This window comes from Carcharhinus amblyrhynchos, chromosome 18 (genome assembly GCF_965287045.1).
Source record: "Carcharhinus amblyrhynchos chromosome 18, sCarAmb.v2.hapA, whole genome shotgun sequence".
Taxonomy (NCBI): domain Eukaryota; kingdom Metazoa; phylum Chordata; class Chondrichthyes; order Carcharhiniformes; family Carcharhinidae; genus Carcharhinus; species Carcharhinus amblyrhynchos.
Window position 1 is genome coordinate 39,873,789 of NC_137341.1, and position 20,811 is coordinate 39,894,599.

The 20,811-nt window shown below is 44.5% G+C and overlaps 1 protein-coding gene across 6 annotated transcripts in view; it reads right to left on the reverse strand.

Moving 5' to 3' along the window:
- The window catches only part of caskin1 (CASK interacting protein 1), a 634,002-nt gene that overhangs the window by 97,643 nt on the left and 515,548 nt on the right, over window positions 1-20,811 (reverse strand). For 4 of the 6 annotated variants that reach the window (XM_080206867.1, XM_080206869.1, XM_080206868.1 and 1 more), the window contains exons 10-11: window positions 17,564-17,681; window positions 13,054-13,272 (exon numbers count right to left, since the gene is read on the reverse strand). In XM_080206867.1, coding sequence (XP_080062993.1) covers window positions 13,054-13,272; window positions 17,564-17,681 — 337 coding nt within the window. The remainder of the gene's footprint in view (window positions 1-13,053; window positions 13,273-17,563; window positions 17,682-20,811) is intronic. The other 2 variants (XM_080206871.1, XM_080206870.1) reach the window with 1 other exon arrangement.

Here is a 20,811-nt window from a genome sequence, read left to right on the forward strand (position 1 = left end):
GGCAAAAGAAGTAAAAGCAAAATGGAAATAAACACTTTTTTGCAGTACATGCTTATGATCTGGAACGCACTGCCTGAGAGTGTGGCTGAAGCCAGTTCTGTTGCAGCATTCAAAAGGGAATTAGACTTATCTGAAAAGGAAGAATGTGCATGGTTATGGGAAGACAAGAGAACAGCACCAACAGAAGATAACAGCTCTTTTGGAGAGCTGGTGTAGACACAACGCTGAGGGAAAATTTAGCACGGCCGATGCATCTCTTTTGGACTGTGGGAGGAAAGTGGAGCACACAGAGGAAACCCACACAGACACGGGGAGAATGTGCAAACTCCACACACGGCGTGACCCAAGCTGACAATCAAACCCATGTCCCTGGCACCGTGAGGCAGCAGTGCTAACCATTGTGCCACTGTGTGATGTTAACTATTAATAGATAAAAATAAAGACATGCATTTTATGTAATTCCTTTCATGAGCTCGAGTGCTCTGCCACCAATGAAATATTTTTGGAGTGTATTCCTCTTGCAATGTAGGAAATGCAGGCAGCCAATTTGCACACAGCAAGCTCCTCGGCACAACAATTGAGAATGACCAATGTTTTGCGGCTTTGATTGACAGATAAACATTGGTCACGGCACTAGGATAACTCCCCTGCCCTAGATTGTATGATCTAACACCTAAAAGGGCAGAGGGAGCCTGGTTTCAATCTGCCCTCCAAAAGGTGGCAGTTCTGACAGTGTTGCACCCATCAGTGCTCGCACCAAAGCATCGGCCTACATTTTGTGCTCAAGGCTCGGGATTGAGATTTGAACTCATTGTGACTTCACGGTAAGGGTTCTCGCCCCAGAGTCACAGCTAACACTATGGCATTTGGATTTTGAACTTTCAAGGTTGTTGGGTGTAATTTGTAAAAAGAGAACATTGAGGGATAAGGTTAACATTAAAACCTGAAGATTAAAAACAGATTGGAGGAATTACAAGAGAAAATGCTGGAAAAACTCAGTGGGGAAGGCGGGGTAGTAACAAGAATCTTGCCGACAAGGTCTCATTCTCCGATTTACCCTTTCTGAGCAGGCGCCTCCTTTATATATATTTAAATAAATTTAACTGTATTTAAAGGGCATCCTCACTATATACCTCCCCTCCAGGTAGGCAAATGTCATGTCGGTGAGGGTACAACAGCTTCTGAGAAACCTGAAGTTCTTGAGGTTCACCACCTCTTGGCTGTGCCAATCTGACACTGTCAGGATGGCAGTGCCAAGGTCTTGTGCCAGGGGCAGTCCGTCTAGGAAGCACCATGGGGAGGGGGGTTCTCCTCATGGAGTTGGGGGGTGGGGTGGTGTGTCCCGATACCTGTGCGGTGCGGGGGAGGGTGGGTCGCTCCAATGTCTGCGAGGTGGGGGGGGAAGGGCCGGGAGAGGGGACTGCCCTATGATGGGGTGGGGGGGGTTCATCCCAGTGCCTGTGTGGGTGGAGTGAGCAGTGGCAGGGGGGGGGGGGGGAGGTATTGCCCTGATGCCTGTGTGGGGACACGTCTCTCCGATGAACTTGGAGGGGTGCTGTCCTCCGTGTCTGGGGGTGGGAGGGAAGTTATTTTTTATCGTACAGCGGGGTGCACTTTAAAGTTGCACCTGGATCTCTGTGGAGCTGCTGTTGCCTGTTTTATCAGGCCTCACCCTGCCAGAATGACGGCGTAAACCCCACTCCCAGATTCTCAGAGAATCGGGAGAGAAAACCCAGCTGTCTCGCTGGAGAGCTACATGTCGATTTTCTCACTGAACCTGACAAATTATGGGAAGATTCCATCCAGTAGATCTGACAGCATCTATGAGGAGAGAAACAGTTCATGTTCTGAGTCCGTATGCCAAGCGTTAATTCTGTTTCTCTCTCCGCAGACCCCGCCAGGCCTGCTGAGATTATCAGGTATCTTCTGTTATTATTGCAGCTTTCCAGCATCTGCAGCTACTTTGCTTTAATTTCAGAGGAACCTCAGCTGGTTTTCCACAGTTCTCTTTACCTCTTCTTTCCACAGTGAGAAACTGCGTTCTTGCACTCTGCATGTGTAAGCTGCAGCTCTGTGTTCCAACTGGCATCAGTAAAATACATCTGCTGACGGAGGACACATGCCAATTTGGAGTTCTACATTTACCAGAAAACGCATTGTGTTTGCTACCTCAAAATTGGTTCTTGAGTGAACCCACTCTGCGATCTGTTTTCGGAGGGAAGAGGTGATAGAGGATGAGCTCCGCTTGACCATGGTCGTCTGTTCTGACCCTCCCATGTCTCAGTACCACTGGATGCCTTGCAGATACCAACTAAGCACCCCTCCCATGGCACCTGAGTGCCAAAATTAAACCAAACAGGGTCCAGTCAAGCTAACAGAAGCAACAATCCATTAGAAGCAAAAACATGCTGGGAAATCTCAGCAGGTCTGACAGCATCTGTGGGGAGAGAATAGAGCCAATGTTTTGAGTCTAGATGACCCTTCTTCAGAGCCTGTCAAGGAAATCCAGTTAAACCGAGGATCGTTAGAACATAGATTATTCATTTCAAATTCACGCATGAGAGATGTTTTGCTTTAAAACACCTAATTGAAATGCAGTGCGTATATCTTTCTGCAATCGGTCAGCTATGGTGAGGGGGGCGGGTGGGGGGGGGATGCGGATAGTGGGCTCGATATTTTATAGTTGGGGGCTTTGCCGACTGTTAATTACGCCGTATAATGTTTGGCAAAGGGTCATCCAGACTCAAAATGTTGGCTCTATTCTCTCTCCGTGGACGCTGTCAGACCTGCTGAGGTTTTCCAGCATTTTCTGTTTTTGTTTCGGATTCTAGCATCTGCATTATTTTGCTTTTATTCCAGTAGAAGTGATCGGCCAAACAGAAAGCAGTCTATATGTATAAATGTGCCAACCTGTATTCCAGCTCAGAGGACTCAGAGTCATAGAGGTTTACAGCACGGAAACAGGCCCTTCGGCCCAACTTGTCCATGCCGCCCTTTTTTTTTTAAAACCCCAAAGCTAGTCCCAATTGCCCCAAGATTTTTTAAAGTTTATTTATTAGTGTCACAATTAGGCTTTCATTAACACCGCAATGAGGTTCCTGTGAAAGACCCCTAGTTCGGGTACACTGAGGGAGAATTTAGCACGGCCAATGCACCTAACCAGCACGTCTTTCGGACTGTGGGGAGGAAACCGGAGGAAACCCATGCAGACACAGGGAGAACGTGCAGACTCTGCACAGACAGTGACCCAAGCCGGGAATCGAACCTGGATTGCTGGCACTGTGAGGCAGCAGTGCCAAACAAGCCAACAGAAGCGAAAAGTCAATAGGGGCAATGGGTCAGAGAGAAAGCAGTCTTAACTGTAAGTGTGCCAACCTGTATTCTAGCGCACAGGATTCCAAGATTGTAGAACAACGCACCTTCCTTGTTTTAGAATTTAAAAAGATGTTCAATGATTTAATGAGCTACTTTCCAATGAAAGCAGCTTAGAATTCACAGGATATCAAGTGAGGCTGCGTATTTGGACAGCGTGATTACAATTTAACATCTGTCAAGGAAATTCAGTTAAACCGAGGATCGTTAGAACGTAGATTATTCATTTCAAATTCACGCATGAGGGATGTTTTGTTTTAAAACACCTAATTGAAATGCAGTGCGTATGTCTTTCTGCAATCGGTCAGCTACAGTGAGGGGGGCGGTGCAGATAGTGGGCTCGATATTTTATAGTCGGGAGCTTTGCCGACTGTTAATTACGCCGTATAATATTTGCCAAGGTGCGACGGAGCCAATAATCACATTTGTCAGTTTCAATGGACGACAAAGAAACTGCCTCTCCCTGATTCAGGCCCCGCTGCCATCTATCGTCATGGCAACCCACGGAAAATGCAACTGGGCCTTTCGTTAGGTGGAGAGACTGGAGAAGCAAGGGGCTGTTCTTCTTAGAACACAAGGTGGGGGGAGGGGGGCACGGTTAACAGAGGTGTTCAAAACTCGGGGAGATTTTTAATGGGGGAATTAGGGGGAAAGTAATTCCACTGGTGGGAATGGTCAGTAACCAAACAACACAGGCTTGAAGTCACTTGTCAAAGCAACCAGTGACAGCGTAAAGATAAAAATATTTTCACAGCCAGCTATTATGATCTAGGACGTGCTGTTTGAAAAAAAAAGATGGAAGCAAATTCAGTAATCATTTTGAACTGGATAAATAATTGACGGGCAATTGCGGAGTTACCTGATTGAGGTGTACAGGATTATGAGGGACATGGACAAGTTGGATAAGGAACAGCTGTTCCCCTTAGTTGAAGGGTCAGTCACGAGGGGACATAGGTTCAAGGCGAGGAACAGGAGGATCCGGGTGGGTGTGAGGCAAATTATTTTTACCCGGGGGTGGTGACGGTCTGGACCTGGGAGGGTGGTGGAGGTGGGTTGCCTCACATCCTTTAAAAAAAGTACCTGGATGGGTGCTTGGCACGCCATAACATTCAAGGGCAAGCGCTGGTAAATGAGATTAGGTGGAAGTTCAGATGTTTGTCAAGTGTTGGTGCAGACTCGATGGGCAGAAGAGCCTCTTCTGCGCTGTATGATTCTACGATTCAATGAAATTCTTGAAGTCTAAGTTTGTTTATGAGCGTCACAAATAGGTTTACATTAATAGTCAATGAAGTTACTGTGAAAATCCCCTAGTTGCCACACCCCAGCGCCCGTTTGGGGTACACTGAGGGAGAATTTAGCATGGCCAATGCACCTAACCAGCACGTCTTTCGGACTGTGGGAGGAAACCAGAGCACTCAGAGGAAACCCATGGAGACACTGGGAAAATGTGCAGGCGCTGCACAGTGACCCAAGCTGGGAATCGAACCCGAGTCCCCGGCGCTGTGAGGTAGCAACGCTAACCACTGTGCCACCGTGCCACCCATACGGCTATGAGGAAAGAACAGGGGGGTGTGGAACGAATTAGACATCACCTTCAAAGGAAGCGGGTGCAGCAGGAGGTGAAGAAGCCAAATGGTATGTTGGTCTTCATAGCGAGAGGATTCACGTACAGGAGCAGGGTGTCTTGATGAAGTTAGACAGGGCCTTGGTGAGACCACAACTGCAATATTAATATGCAGTTCTGGCCTCCTTATCTGAGGAGAGATGTCCTTGCTGTGGTGGGAGTGCAGTGAAGGTTTACCAGACTGATTCCTGCCGGACTCGCGTATGAGGAGAGATTGAGTCGGTTAGGATTGCATCCATTGGAGTTCAGAAGAATGAAAGGGGATCTCACAGAAACTTGTAAAATTCTAACAAGTATATGGTATGTTCAGAAAGAATGTTCTTGATGATGGGGGAGTCCAGAACTAGGGGTTGCCGTTTGAGGGTAAGAGTTAATGCTTTTAGGACTGAGGTGAGGAGAAATTTCTTCACCCAAAGAGCGGTGAATCTGTGAAATTCACAGAAAGTTTAACAAGAGTAGACAGGGTAGATTCAAGTAGGATGTTCCTGATGGTGGGGGTGTCTAGAACCAGGGATCGGGCGGGTGGGGCGGGGGGGAGTCACAGTCTGAGGATACAGTGTAGACCATTTAGGACAGAGATGAGGAGAAATTTCTTCACCTAGAGAGTGGAATTCGCTACCACAGAAAATAGTTGAGACCAAAACATTGAATGTTTTCAAGAAGCAATTAGATATAACACTTGGGGCGAAGAGGATCATGGGGGAAGGTGGGATCAGGCTATTGAGTTGGAAGATCAGCCATGATCTTAATGAATGGTGGAGCAGGCTCGAAGGGTCGAATGGCCTCCTCCTGCTCCTATTTTCTATGTTTCTATGAATAGTCTGTATAATTCTATGATTTGCTCAAGGCAATGAATAAGTGTGCTGGCATGTAGCTAATTGAGAAGGAGCATTTCCTGATGCACCCCGGGGCTTTAAAATTCATCTGCTTTTTCCATTGCTGAATTAGTCAGGAACATGGGGTGATTTCCAATAACAATGAGCAGGAGGATAGGGAATCGGAAACGGAGGAAGTATGTGGAGCTGACCAACACACGTATTTTTGCTGGTACTGCTATTAAAGTGTAGAGTGAGAGGTGAACTTTGCAAAAGCCTCTATTATACTCTGACAAAGGGTCATCCAAACTCAAAACATTGTCTCTATTCTCTCTGCACAAATGCCGTCAGGCCTGCTGAGATTTTCCAGCATTTTCTGTTTTTGCCTCTATTGTAGTGCTGTGCTGCCAGTCACACTGCTGATGCTCAGAAGGTAGTTCTGTGCTTAGATGAGCACATTCGGAGTTCCACTCTCAGATTACCAGGTTTAGATCAGGACAAAAATGTCCATTTTCTCAAAGTGTTCAGACAGGCCTCTCTATTAAGCTCATAAAGTGAGTGCGAGCTACATTGTCTGGACATCTTTTTAAGCCTGATCGTACCTCGGATTGAAGTTATGCGACATGGTGGCTCGGTGGTTAGCACTGCTGCCTCACAGAACCAGGGAGCCGGGTTCAATTCCTGACTGTGTGACATCAGCACGTTCTCCCCGTGTCTGCGTGGGTTTTCTCCCTGGTTAGATGCATTGGCCATGCTAAATTCTCCCTTGGTGTATCCAAACAGGCACCAGAGTGTGGCGACTATGGGATTTTCACAGTAACTTCATTGCAGTGTTACTGTAAGCCCACTTGTGACACTAATAAAATTAACTTTAACTGTGTAAAACCCAAGTGAAGTGAGACTATGTCTATTAGTGATGGGTTTTAAGGCTGGGGTGAGGGCAGTGGTCGCCTGCCACTGTACTGTGCAGTTCTGTTTGGTCCTGACTTCAGCACATGAAGATGGGTATACGGAAGTGGATCACACATCAACCATGATCGCATTGGATGGAGGGATAGGTTTGAGGGACTGAATGGCCTGTGTTTCTTATGTCCCTACATTCAGTGTTATGAAAGCACTTGGTTAATTAATCTGCAGTGGAGAAACACTGCCAACTGGGATAACAGTGCCAATATAATGACAGTCTTGAACTTTATTTATTAGTGTCACATGTAGGCTTACATTTACATTGCAATGAGGTTACTGTGAAAATCCCCTAGTCGCCACACTCTGGCGCCTGTTCGGGTACACTGAAGGAGAATTTAGCATGGCCAATGCACCTAAACAGTACGTCTTTTGGACTGTGGGAGAAAACCAGGGCACTGGGGGGAAATCCACACAGACATGGGGAGAATGTGCTCATGTCGCACTGACAGTGACTCAAGCCCAGGGATCGAACCTGGCTGCTTGGTGCTGTGAGGCAGCAGAGCTAACCATTGTGCCACCGTGCTGCATACCTTCAGTGAAAGGTGTGGTCAGGCTTAAAAAGATGTCCAGGCAAAGTAGCTCGCATTCATTTTATGGACTTAATAAACAGGCCTGTCTTAACACTTTGAGAAAACGGACACTCCTGTTCTGATCTAAGTCTGGTGGACTGAGAATGGAATTCCAAATGTGCTAAGCTAAGCACAGGACTACCCACTAAGCATCAGCAGTGTGACTGGCAGCACTGCACCATAATAGAGGCAAAAACAGAAAATGCTGGAAAATCTCAGCAGGTCTGACGGCATCGGTGGGGAGACAATAGATCCAATGTTTCATGTCTAGATGACCCTTTGTCACCTGAAGGAAACCCACACAAACACAGGGAGAATGTGCAGACGCTGCATAGAAAGTGACCCAAGCCGGGAATTGAACCTGCGTTCTTGGCACTGTGAGGCAGCAGTGCTAATCACTGCACCACCGTGCCACCTTCAATCACCCACCTCTTCCCTGTTCTTCTCCATCTGTGTTCAATAACAGGGTTCGGTGCTCTGGAAATATTGATTTAAGTCTGTTTTGTCTGACTCACACTAAATTACCATCTGTCTCATACTTCAACACATGGCGACATTCTATTGCTACAAATGAGAACTCATTACAGAAGGACTGCGCAGAACTATTGATTTCAATGACAGAAATTGCAAGACCCAGCTGCTTTGATCTTCCTTCATTTGGGTGTGATGATTGAGTGGTTTCTAATGGTCTTTGAGATCGGTATTGCAAGTGGCTTTGAAAAAAATGCATAGGCCTATTCAGTCAGATCACGACTGATCTGTCTCTCAACTCTGTCTGCTTACCTGTGCTCTGTTTCCCTTGGCATCCCTTATCCCACAAAAATCTATGAATCTTCATCTCGTAAATGTCAATGGACTCCCATCATCTACAACTTTTTGGAGGGGCAAGTGTTCCAGATTTCTACTCGTCTTCTGTGTGAAAAAGTACTTTTACTTGTAAGGGGCCTATCTCTCACTTAACCTGTGAAACGCTAAAGCAACACAACCAACTATTCCAATCTTGTTGTCCATTATCTTTGTGTAACAGCTCAAAAACTTGTATGATGCTACTATGTCTTTAAGAAGTGTATTTTTAAAATCATGTTCTCTGCAGTACTTAGCAGCTCTTTTTTTTGTCACTGTGGCACCAGCTGCCTGAATAGATGTCCTTTTATTGCTGCTTAAATGGTTTGAATGGGGTCTTGTTTATTTTTAATCTGGGCCTAATGCACTCTCTGGGAATTAACAACTCTTTTTGAATTGTTGTGGGAAGGTGGTCAAGGTCAGGTGGTTCTTTCACAGAGGAATCCAAAGATTCACTTTCAGTTTTAGTTCAAAGCTTTTGGACTCTAGATTGAAAAGCAGTATTTTTGTGCCTCTCTCCCTGGTATTGGGAATTCTGCTGGCTACTGTTTATTAGACACCATTTGGATTGCAGACTAGAAGCAGTCTTTCTTTTCTCTGAGGGAACATTTTCCTGTGGGTGGATTGATGGCTAATGCGCAGCAGTGACAATATCTCTACCTCGAGGTGCTGGGAATTTCCAGAATGGAAAAGCCAGAGTTTCAAGTTCTGGAACAAAAGGACTAATTTGCAGCAGGTGTTGCAGTGCTAGAGAATCCAGAATCATGTGAGCATTCTTGTTTTCAGTGCTAAACTTGGGATGGGTGTATGTTTGTAAGGAGACTAGTTTGGTTGTGCATTTAGTTGTTAAGATTTAAATAATATCATGTTTGCTTTGTTCTTGTTTGCAGTTGGTAAAAAAATTATTGGAAATTTTCTTTCTATACATGTTAACTGTATTCTTAAATAAACTTTGTTTGATAAAAGCTCCCCAGTGGGTCATTTGAATCATACCTGGTGTGAAACATCTTATGCTTTCCTGTGCCAAAATTCAAAGTACAATACTTATGGTCTAGGCTGACTTCACAAAATACCATGGAATTTCTAACCTGGATTATAATACCTGTATGTGAAAAATGGAGCAGCTCTCAAAGATACTGATTCAATATCATGTTTAAATTACTGAAGTTAATTTACACATACCTTTCCTTTTGACAGTTATATTCCTCTTCATCTTCCGCCCAATTTTTCTTCCCTCCACCTCTCCTGAAGATGTTGATTCTTATAGTTCCCTTTGGTTGCCTTCGAGTACTTCATTGGTAGGTATCTATGTATAAGTCCTGACATGGGGTGGTACTGAAGAGCTGATGGACCTCACATAAGAAGCCTGTTTCTGTGCATCTGAGCTCCATATACTAGCACGGTTCACTGAATAGTGATCAACAGCAAGAACGCTGGCTGATTTTCCTTCCCTTTTCAATAGCATCGAGGCAAGTTACAGCCTCCTTCCCCCACTGTTGACTAAACAAAATAACTGTCTACAACACCATCATTGTCCCATCTACAATATGCACTGTAGCAACTCACCAAGGCGTCTTCAACAGCATCTCCCAGCCTCACTTCACTTAGAAGGACAAGGGCAGCAGGTGCATGGGAACACCACCTTCTCAGGTTCCCCTCCAAATCACCGACCATCCTGACTTGGAAATATATTGCCTTTCCTGCATTGTCGATGGGTCAAAATCCTGGAACTCCCTCTCTAGTAGCACTATGGATGAGTCCGCCCTCCCCCCCCCAAATGGGCTGCAGCAGTTCAAGAAGGTGGTGCACCTTTCTGAGGGCAATTAGAGATGGGCAATAGAAATGCTGGTCTTGTCAGCAATGCTCACATTCCACGAAGAAACAAGAAGAAACTCAGCCACTCCCTGAGACATCAGAGGACGTTCTTTTCAATGTATTTCACATCCTTACCTGTTCACAAGTTAGTTTATTCCATGTGAGGGCAAATAGGCAACAATTTCTCTTTGTTAAAAAAAACACATTTTATTTGGACACTAAGGGGAAACCAGTGAGCTGTGGAGATCACAGTGAAGGGGCCTCATTCCGCTATTCCATTACTCCAACAGATTGCATCCCCATCTCACATGGCAGGATAAATGTGTAATCAGAGCAAGGGTCGGCATGATGGCACAGTGGTTAGCATTGCTGCCTCACAGCACCAGGGGCCCGGGTTCGATTCCTGGTTTGGGTTACTGTCTGTGCGGAGTTTGCACATTCTCCCTGTGTCTGCGTGCGTTTCCTCAGGGTGCTCCAGTTTCCTCTCACAGTCGAAAGATGTGCATTGGGTGTGATAAGTTGCCCCTTAGGAGAACTAGCTAGGTTTTTGGTGTCAGACAGAGAGAGGACATGTCCCCCTTTTTATCGTGCTCTGCCACTATTCTTTCAGATCACGCCTGGGTTAGGCCCTGGGGATTGTGGTCTGTGCAGACATGATGGGCCGAATGGCCTCCTTCTGCACTGCAGGATTCTCTGATCCATTTTATTGTTTCAAGGGGTGTGGAGAAACTCGACTATACTGCTAGCCACGGCAAATGGCCATTTCCCCTTTCTGTTAAATTAATTTGTTTCTGAAATAATATAGCCATATTGAGTTTTCACAGGAAGTTTATCCTACCAGTTATCCTATAAATTTGAAATAATTATATTATTTGCTGAATTTAGCTCTTAATAAGCTTCATTACCACCCATTCACATCCCACAATTTACTTCTAAAGCTCCTTCAGAGGAAAGCACTGCATATCTATTTACCTCAATTCGTTTCAATTCTCATTATAATTAATAAAAATGTTGATCGTATCTCCTTCAGCATTGTTGTCTGTGAGCTTTGTACACAACCTCTTACTTGTCATACAGGGACTGGTAAACCTTTTGTCACAATAAGAAGAGGTTGCCCAACAGGACCGTGAATGTTACAGACAAAATTTGTGACGATATATGGGATTGGGCTTTCCCTGGGCACCCAAGATCTCAGCAGCCAGACTTGTTCCCCATCGTAGCAATTCCCGTTATTTGGAAAGGTAGCTTATTGAGACTTAGAACCATTGGTGTCAGATCATAAAATCATAGAATCCCTACAGTGCAAAAGGGGCCATTCAGCCCATCAAGTCTGCACCGACATAGTATCTTATCCAGGCCCTCTCACTCGCAACACCAAACATTTACCATCTATCTAATCTACACATCTTGGGACACTAAGGGGCAATTCAGCATGACCAATCCAGCTAACCTACACACCTTAGGACACTAAGTGGCAATTCGGCATTGCCAATCCACCTAACCTACACATCTTGGGACACCATGAGGCAATTTATCATGGCCATTGCACTTAACCTATACACCTTTGGATGCTAACGGACAAGGTAGCATGACCAATCTGCCTAACCCACACATCATTGGACACTAAGGGACAAGTTAGCATGGCCAATCTACCTAATCTATACATCTCTGGACACTAAGGGACAAGTTAGCATGGCCAATCCACCTAACCTACACATCTTTGGACAGTGGGAGAAAACCGGAGCACTTGGAGGAAACTCACACAGACACAGGAGAATGTGGAGATCCCTCACAGTCATTCAAGGCCAGAATCGAACCTGGCTCCCTGGAACCGTGAGGCAGCAGTGCTAAACACTGTGCTACTGTGTCAATGATAGAAGTTGACAGTCTGCTACACACCTCTCCCAATCTTTATTTTGGTTGACTTTAAAATGGAGATAAAAGTTGGCAGAGATGAAAAACAGGCTGAACCTCTCTTTAGCGCCCATTGTGAGTAATTCACTGTCTGAAGTCTTTTTGACACAGAATCATAGAATCATAGAGTCTTAAGGCACAGGATGAAGCCATGAGGCCTTGTTGGCTCTTTGAAAGAAACATAGAAGCAGGAATAGGCCATTTGTTTCTTCGAGCCTGCTCTGCTATTTCTTTTGATCATGGCTGATCATCAAATTCAATACCCCCTTCCCTCCATATCCCTTGATCCCTTTAGCCGTAAGAAGGAACTATCCAATTCCTCTCACTCTCCAGCATTTTCACCACAGCCTTGCAATTCTTTTTCTCCCTCAAGTCTTTTTTTGAAAGTCTTGTTTCTGTCTGCCTCTCAACCAGAGCCTTGCAGGTAATACCCACTTGAGGTGTTGAAACAAAAACCTTTCCTCATCTCACCTCAGTTTCTTTATTGAAGGGGTGATGCTACCTAAATAACATCATGACTATCTAGTACATGACGCTGCCAGTTATTTTAGAAGTGAATCATCCTTCAGCAAAACAAAAACTAAACACATAAAAATTAAGGCACACATTCGTTTCGCATAAGAATAACACAAGGTTTCCCAGAAGTAACCAATAAGGTTGTAGTGATGGGGGACGGTGGGTGAAGGGGGCAGCATGGTGGCACAGTGGTTAGCGCTGCTCCTCACAGCACCAGGGACCCGGGTTCAATTCCAGCCTTTGGGTCACACCGTCTGTGTGGAGTTTGCATGTTCTCCCCGTGTCTGCGTGGGTTTCCTCCGGGTGCTCCGGTTTTCCTCCCACAATCCAAAGACGTGCAGGTTAGGTGGATTGGCCATGCTAAATTGCCCCTTAGTGTCAGGGGGACTAGCTAGGGTAAGTGCATGGGGTTGCGGGGATAGGGCCTGGGTGGGATTGTGGTCGGTGCAGGCTTGATGGGCCAAATGGCCTCTTTCTGCACTGTAGGGATTCTATGAACATTTGGTGGTTTTAGTATTTAGCTGATCGGTTGACAAAACAAAAAAGGAGGCACCTTATTGAGATGACCTTTTGGGAAACCCTGGTCCAAAATAAATGAAAGAAATGCTGAATAGACTACCTTGTCCGTGAGGTAATTCTTCTATACAGCTACTGGCTCTGTGATAACCAAAGGAACTGAAAAGAGGCTGATGATGGAAAGGTGGAGGGGGAGGGGGAGGTGGCAGGGAGTTAAAGTGATGAGTGGAGTCACCATTGACTATTGCTGTGCCATAAGCCGTCAGCTGTATCTTGTGATATTGCTGATAATTGTGGGCATAAATAGCTGCATCCCAAGAACCTAAAATGGCGAAACAAAGAAATGAAAAAGAAAACAAAAAGCAAAATGTAGGAAGCAGCAACAAAAAAAATTTTCAAACTTAAAAAATGCCGTAAGCAAACAATAGTTAACACTGTTCAATTGTTACCATAACCCAGAATGCCCATACGTGTTAGTACAACAAATGTGCTGATTAGTACATAATGATGTCTTTGCACCTTAGTCTTTGAGGCAGGCATTGGTATGCAATTAGTATCTTAGTATATTCAGGAAATAATATTCATCCTCGACTCTATTTAGTGTCAAAGTGGCTAACGTGGGCGCAATTTATCACCTCAATGTTTTCACTGACATGGAAACATAACAGCAGGTGGAGGATATTTAAACCCCCACCACTTACCCTCCCAATCCCCGGACCTGTTCCATCTTTCAATAAAATCATAGCCTATTTGTATCTTGACTCCATTGGTTCCATAACCCTTAATTTCCTTAGGTGATAAAAAGCAATCAATTTCAGTTTTGAAATTTTCAATTGGTCTCCTAGTCTCACAGCCCTTTCAGAACAAGAAGGGGAAAAAACAAAAGTAGACTGAATCTGTCAGTTAGAATTCAAGTGCACCAGCTGCAGCTCTGCTTTGATTGACAGGCCATCTGGTGTACGTGAGAAGAAGCCATTGCCACGTGTTCTGTAGTTTCAATAGAACTCTGGTGAAATTTTCCAAGGGTTGTTCCTTACGAATGCTTGTTTTAATGCTAAGCTATAAATGCTCCTAAAGAACTTAGTTTAGCAAGAGCCGTTGAGTTCACATTTCAATTGACAGTTTAAAGAGGCAATTAAAGGCTCAACTGTCTATGACGTTGTAAGTGGATAAGTGCTTGTTTTTACAACAGATTTAATACTTGAGGGGATTGAAAACCTTTTAATGACTTTCACGAATGAACATTTTCTTTCCCTTGTATCAAGTGTATATGGATGAGAGCTCTGTTAAGATTGTTAGTTTAATGATTCTCATTGCCACGTGCCTCCTGAGATCTGCCGTAATGGATACAGAGTGAGTGACGATGGAGGTGGCATGGAAGGTGTGAGGTGACATGGAGGGTATGAGTTGGCATGAAAGGAGCATGGGAAGTGGGTAGGGGTGTGAGGAATGAGAGCTCGAGGGCTTAATAGCTTTGGATGAAGTCCCAGAGAACAGAGGCAGGCCTTCTAACAAGTAAACACTGCCCACCTCCCCACTGCCACCACACCCCCTCCACTATGGTTGTGTACAATCTGCCTTCCAGTGGAAATTCTATTCTATCCTACACAAGAATTGGTTATAACTAGGTTCTTTAAACTGAGTTGGGAAATTTCTTAACTTGAGCTATTCACCCTTCATTGTGTAAATCCAACTTTATGAGTTCAAATTTCATTTGGACAGTTTGGGACCTCAGTTTAAATAATTTGGAAATAAAAAGCAGGCACCGGTAAACAATGGCCATGAATCTGTCAGATTGTCCTAAATACCCAACTGCTTCACAAATGCCATTTAGGAAAGGAAACCTGCTGTCCTTTCCTGTCCTGGCCTACCTTTGACTTGAGGCTTACTGAAGCCTAGCAAGCCACTCAGTTGTATTGAAGAAAGCAGCTCTCCTCACTCTCCCATGGGCAATAAAAATTGGCCTTGTCCGAAATACTCCAATCTCAAAAATGACTAAACACGAAGATATTTGATAATAACCACATCAAATGATCACTTCATACCAAATAATTTTGGGGCACAAATGAACCCTAGCAGTCTGTGGCAGTGGGGCTTATGTTATGCTAAAAGGCTCATTGTTTTACTGAGTTTTTTTTATTCATTTGTGGGACATGGGCATCGCTGGCTGGCCAGCATTTGTTACCCTTGTTGCCCTTGGAGGGCAGTTGAGAATCAACCACATTGCTGTGGCTCTGGAGTCACATGTAGGCCAGATTTCCATCCCTAAACGACATTAGTGAACCAGATGGGTTTTTCCAACAATGGTTTTGCAGTCATCAGTAGATTGTTAATTCCAGATTTTTTTCCTTATTGGATTTAAATTCCACCATCTGGCATGACGGGAGTCAAACCCAGGTCTCCAGAACATTAGCTGAGTTGCTAGGTTAATAGTCCAGCGATACCACCAGGCCATTGACTGCCCAGGGACTCCAAGTCCCTGTTGCTAGGGAGATCATCAGTCTCCATGTTAGGGCATCTGACTGGTTTTCTTGTGCCTGTAGGTCGAAAGGGCTCAGGAAAGAATCATATTGGACTCAAAAAAAAATTAACTCTGTTTCTCTCTCCACAGATATTGCCAGACCTGCTCAGGATTTCCGGAACTTTCTGTCTAAAGGGTAAGCCCTGGCTAGGAATCCATTGAACTATCCCTTGGTAGATCAGAGTTCCAAAAGAGAAAGTAATCACTGATGATGAGAGATGAACCATATAACAATCCTGAATCATCCTGTCAAGATTGGATTTTAGTCGCCTATACCTCTTCAAACCAAATAAAGGCCTGAAGGGAAAAAAAAGATATTGATATGAGTCTACAACATTTCAGTGTCCTCTTCCCCAGGTAATTACTTGAGAAAAGATACACTGCCACTGGAAGGGGAGCAGAGGAAATTCACTAGGTTGATTCCGGAGTTGAAAGAGTTGGCTAATGAGGAGAGACTGAGTAGACTGGAATTCAGAAGAATGAGGGGAGATCTTACAGAAACATATAAGATCATGAAGGAAATAGATAAAGGTAGAAGCAGGGAAGATGTTTCCATTGGCAGGTGAAACTAGAACTAGGGGGCATGGCCTCAAAATAAGGGGAAGCAGATTTTGGACTGAGTTGAGGAGGAACTTCTTCACACAAAGGGTTGTGAACGTGTGGAATTCCCTGCCCAGTGAAGCAGTTGAGGCTACCTCATTGAATGTTTTGAACAGTAAAGGAATTAAGGTGGGTGGGCGGGTAAATGGAGCTGAATCCACGAAAAGATCAGCCAGCATCTTATTGAATGGCGGAGCAAGCTCGAGGAGTCAGGCGGCCTACTCCTGCTCCTAGTTCTTATGTTCTTTTGTAATTTGAAATTCCATTGTAGGACTCTCCATTATCACGGTATTTGTGAGTGGAGTTCTGTCACTAGAGTCTTATTCTAATGGGTAGACTCCTTTTTACTCGGGTTGATGATGAGATTTACAATATCAAATGCTTGGAAATCAGCTCAAGGGTGGGCTGGTTCTGATCTCCAGCAACTGGAACGCTTCTGCCATATGTTGCTCCTGCTAGTCTAAGTGATTGGGGAACGAGGTGAGGCCTCGGTGATGATGCAGCAATGAGGCTCTTGATTGTGGCGACACTTTGTCCAAGGCACCATTCACCCACCATCAACGGGATAGGAATGTCAGGATAGTGTTGCTATCCTGTAGGCCAGCATTAGACCCTGCCTGCACATTAAGAGACTAGTTTTATTCATGAGCGATATAATCTTCAGCAAGAAATGGGAGCAACGATGCAGGGAAGATCATCGGTCTCCATTTCAGGGCTACACCCGGATATTTAATAGTAGGCCTGGGGCCTAGTCTGAGCCCAGGGCAGGTGCTGCCATTTCTACTAATATGTGTTTCTCCTTTCCTTCAGGGATTATTCAGTTTCTGTGTTGTCCCACATGCTGTCAGGCTTTTGGCAAGACTTGAGGGTAATAAAAGACCTCTGGGTTTGTTTCTGACATTGGCCTGCCTTTACATTTACACAAATATTCCCACTTCCATCACTATTAACACAAGCCCGCCTACCTCAATCACTGTTTACACAAACACTCCCACCTTGATCACCATTGACGCAAAAATTGACCCAACATTTGATACTTGCTGAACTTCCACCAGATATTTTCTTGTGGTGAAGTTTCATTTGTAAATCTATGCCATCTGTGGGTTCACTGTAAATTTATATGCTTTTGAACACATTCAGTTAACCGGCAAAATACCTGGCAAATGTATATATATTAAAAAAAGATTCAATTTAATGTTCTCAAGAATAAAAATCAAACAAGGCCAAGAAAAATTATTTTCTACTTTACAGAAGGAACTGTTACTGAGTTCTATACTCGGAGGTATGACAGTGGTTTGATTCTTCATTTTGGACGTGACTAAATAATTAATATTAATATGCACCGGGCTCCCTCATCCGTAACAGGTACAAAAGAAATCCGTAGTAAAAACAGTTAAGCTAAAATAAAAGACTCGATGTCTTGATACATTTTTGTTTGGTAATTTGCTCAGGGCTCCTAAGACAAGGACGAGGAGGCATATTTGTGTTTTACCTGATCGCTTGCTAATCACCTCCGCAATAGAAGATGGGAAGTATCCCACTCTGTCGTTGCCAGTTCTGTTGTCGTGGATACATCCTTTCCACCTCCCATCAGGATGCTGCTCCAGAACCTTCCGGGAAATCAAAGAAAATACAAAGTTAGACAGCTCTGGAAGAAACCAGGATGATGCTTGATCCTCTCAGTGAGTGCTGCGGGGGACTGTGCTTGACAGAACCATCCCTGTGCTAAATAGATGAACAGATAAGGCCTGAGGCCTACTCTGAGTCCAGGACGTGCAGTCTGAAAATTTGAGAGGCCTTGATGAAGAACCTTTCAGGCAGGTGAAGCTGTAACCTTATTATTAACTCTCTGAAATGGTGCTGCCATTTTAATTGATACGTGCTGCCCTTTTCCTTCAGAGGTTATTCGTTCTCCGTGTTGCCCCGTGCGCTGTTGGGTTTTCAGCAAGAATTGAGAGTATGGAATGCAGCGCCTGCTCAAAGCAGGATGAAACATCAGGCACGAGCGGGTAGAAGTAAGAGAAAAGAGAAGCTAAGTCGAAAGGCAGTGGGAAGAGCAAAGGTGTCTCTCTTGCCTTAATTGAACCGCCCTTTCTGACAGGCTGTGGGAGGTGAAATCTAACGAATTTGTCAATGTTGTGGTGTGAATGGAATCAGGACAACCATTACGGAAACCTCGTCAGAATGTCCTTATGAAGGTCAGTTCTGTTCCTACCTGGTTGCTGGTCAATCGATTGAGAAGTGATTAAAGCCTTGATAATATTGTTGATGGTGAGGTCTGAACATGTGTGTGTGTATGTGTGTGTACAGCACCACCTGCTGTATGTCTGCTGTATTGCTGGGAGTTGATTGTAAAGGGACTCCTTTTAATTACTTCAGTCATCATTGGTGAACTGAACGTTCATTTCCTTGTAAATCAGAACTTAATTCCAAGTATCACAATAACAACCTCTCCTGTCTGAAACAAGGTCCTTCACCGTGGACACATGAGTCAGATCGATTGTTGAGGTATTTACCATCGCTGCTCTCCATTTTGTCTGCCTGTGTCACTCAAGATCTCCACACAAGGCAGTGGGGCCCTGTTCCCAAATTATTCTTCCAATTCGTCCCTGGAGTGTGAGTATTGTTGGCAAGACCAGTCATTGTCCATACCTCCAAGGAAGAGGCGGTGGCGTAGTGGTATCATGGCTGGACTTGTAATCCAGAGACTCTAGGGACCTGGGTTCGAATCCCACCATGGCAAGTGATGAAATTTGAATCCAATAAAAATCTGGAATTGAAAGTCTACTGATGATCATGAAACGATTGTTGGGGGAAAAACCTATCTGGTTCACAAACGTGGAAGGAAATCTGTTGGCCTACATGTGACTCCAGACCCATAGCAATACAGTTCACTCTTAAGTGCCCTCAGAGACAGGCAATAAATTCTGGCCAGCCAGTGATGCCCACATCCCATGAGCAAGTAAATCTAACTGCCTTTGGGAAGGCTCTTCTCGAACGGCTTGCGTTCCATGCGGTGTAGGCACAGACTCAGAACACTTTCCTACTGCAGTTTAATACAGCTGAGTGGCTTGCCAGGCCATTTCTGAGGGCAGTTAATAGACAAACACGTTGCTGTGGTTCTGGAGTCACATGTAGGCCAGACCAGATAAGGACGACAGATTTCTTCCCCCTGAAGGACATTAGTGAACCAGATGAGTTTTTGTAACAATCTGGCAGTTTCATGACCATTATTAATAAAGTCTAGCATTTTATTCCAGGTTTATTAGTTAAATTTAAAATCCCTCAGACGTTATTACAAGATTTAACATATGTTTCCTAGGCATTAGTCCAGTCGTTTAGTATCATTGCCACTGCGCTTTCCTCCTAACCTTTAAACATTAGTTGCCCCTCTTGTTAAAAATTCATAACAAACCCTCTGCTGGACTACTTTGATTTACGGGCCATCTACTGCAGGTTAGAACAAAATTATAGCGTCTGGTTGTGCAGTTTTAAGAGAGTTCTTTGTTGACATTTCCCCAAGGGCTATTATTATGTCACTATGAATGCTTGGCTGAATTTCAAAAGGTATAAATATCTCCACAGGAGTTTCAGTTCAAAGTTTGACTAACAGTTTGAGAGGATATTATACAATTCGTTGTTTCTGAGTTGGGATTATGAATAGAAGCTTTTTATTTTTATAAAAACTGAATAACAAGAAAATTTAAAAGCTTTGAATAAACTTTATGAATAGAAGGTTTTTCATTATCAAGTGTGTCAGAGTGAGAGCTTTAATAATTAGATTGTAAGTTTAGATTTCATCTCCACATGGCAGAAGAGGTCATTTGGCCCATCCACTCTGCACCAGTTGTTTGAGAACGTATTTTTCTCAGGCCCTCTCCCATATCCATTCCTGTAGGCCCACACATTTCTCATGGTTACTCCATCTAACGTAGACATTGTGGGATGCCTAAGGGCAATTTAGCAAGGCCAACCCACCTAACCTGCATATCTTTGGACTGTGGGAAGAAACCAGAGCATCTGGAGGAAACCCACGTAGGCACGGGGGGAGAACGTGCAAACTCCACACAGATAGACATCCAAGGTCAGAATCAAACCCGGATCCCTGGTACTGTGAGTCAGCAGTGCTAACCACTTGTGCCACCATGCCGTCCTTGAAGTCCAGAGAAGGGATGCCTTGCAACCAGCACATCTGAGGCTGCCTGCAATCTGTTTCTGGGATTGAAAGGCTGGATTCCGTCCTGTACCTGTCCCCAAAGTGAAAATCATGCAATACTACTGAGATGGATCCTAGGAGCTGGGTAATTTTCCAATGGAAGCCACCTGACTTGGAACCAAAATCTGGCTCTTGGATGTCAGTCCACTTCTACAAGCCTCAGAAGAGGCCTTACACAATGTATGATCTACTTGCTGCTATCAGAGAAGATTTCGACCAGAAGCTTGATGTAACTGTCTCTATAAAAGCCTTATACTTTGACTTATCCTCCACAGTGGAGGGTCGGGAGACTGAGAGCACCAGTTATCTGGTGGGGAGGGAGCAGGGGACTGGCTCTGCTCTATAAACGTGCTCTCGAGGACTTCATTTCTACCACAAATATTTCACGGCTAGGACTATCTGTGTACTGGAATGCCCATTGAGAAGGTGAAGGGCCATTGTGAGGGGCACTGCCAGTGATATGATACACGCAAATCAGGGGGCTGCTTTTAAGCAATGAAGGAGTGAAGGAGCTGAATGTTAGC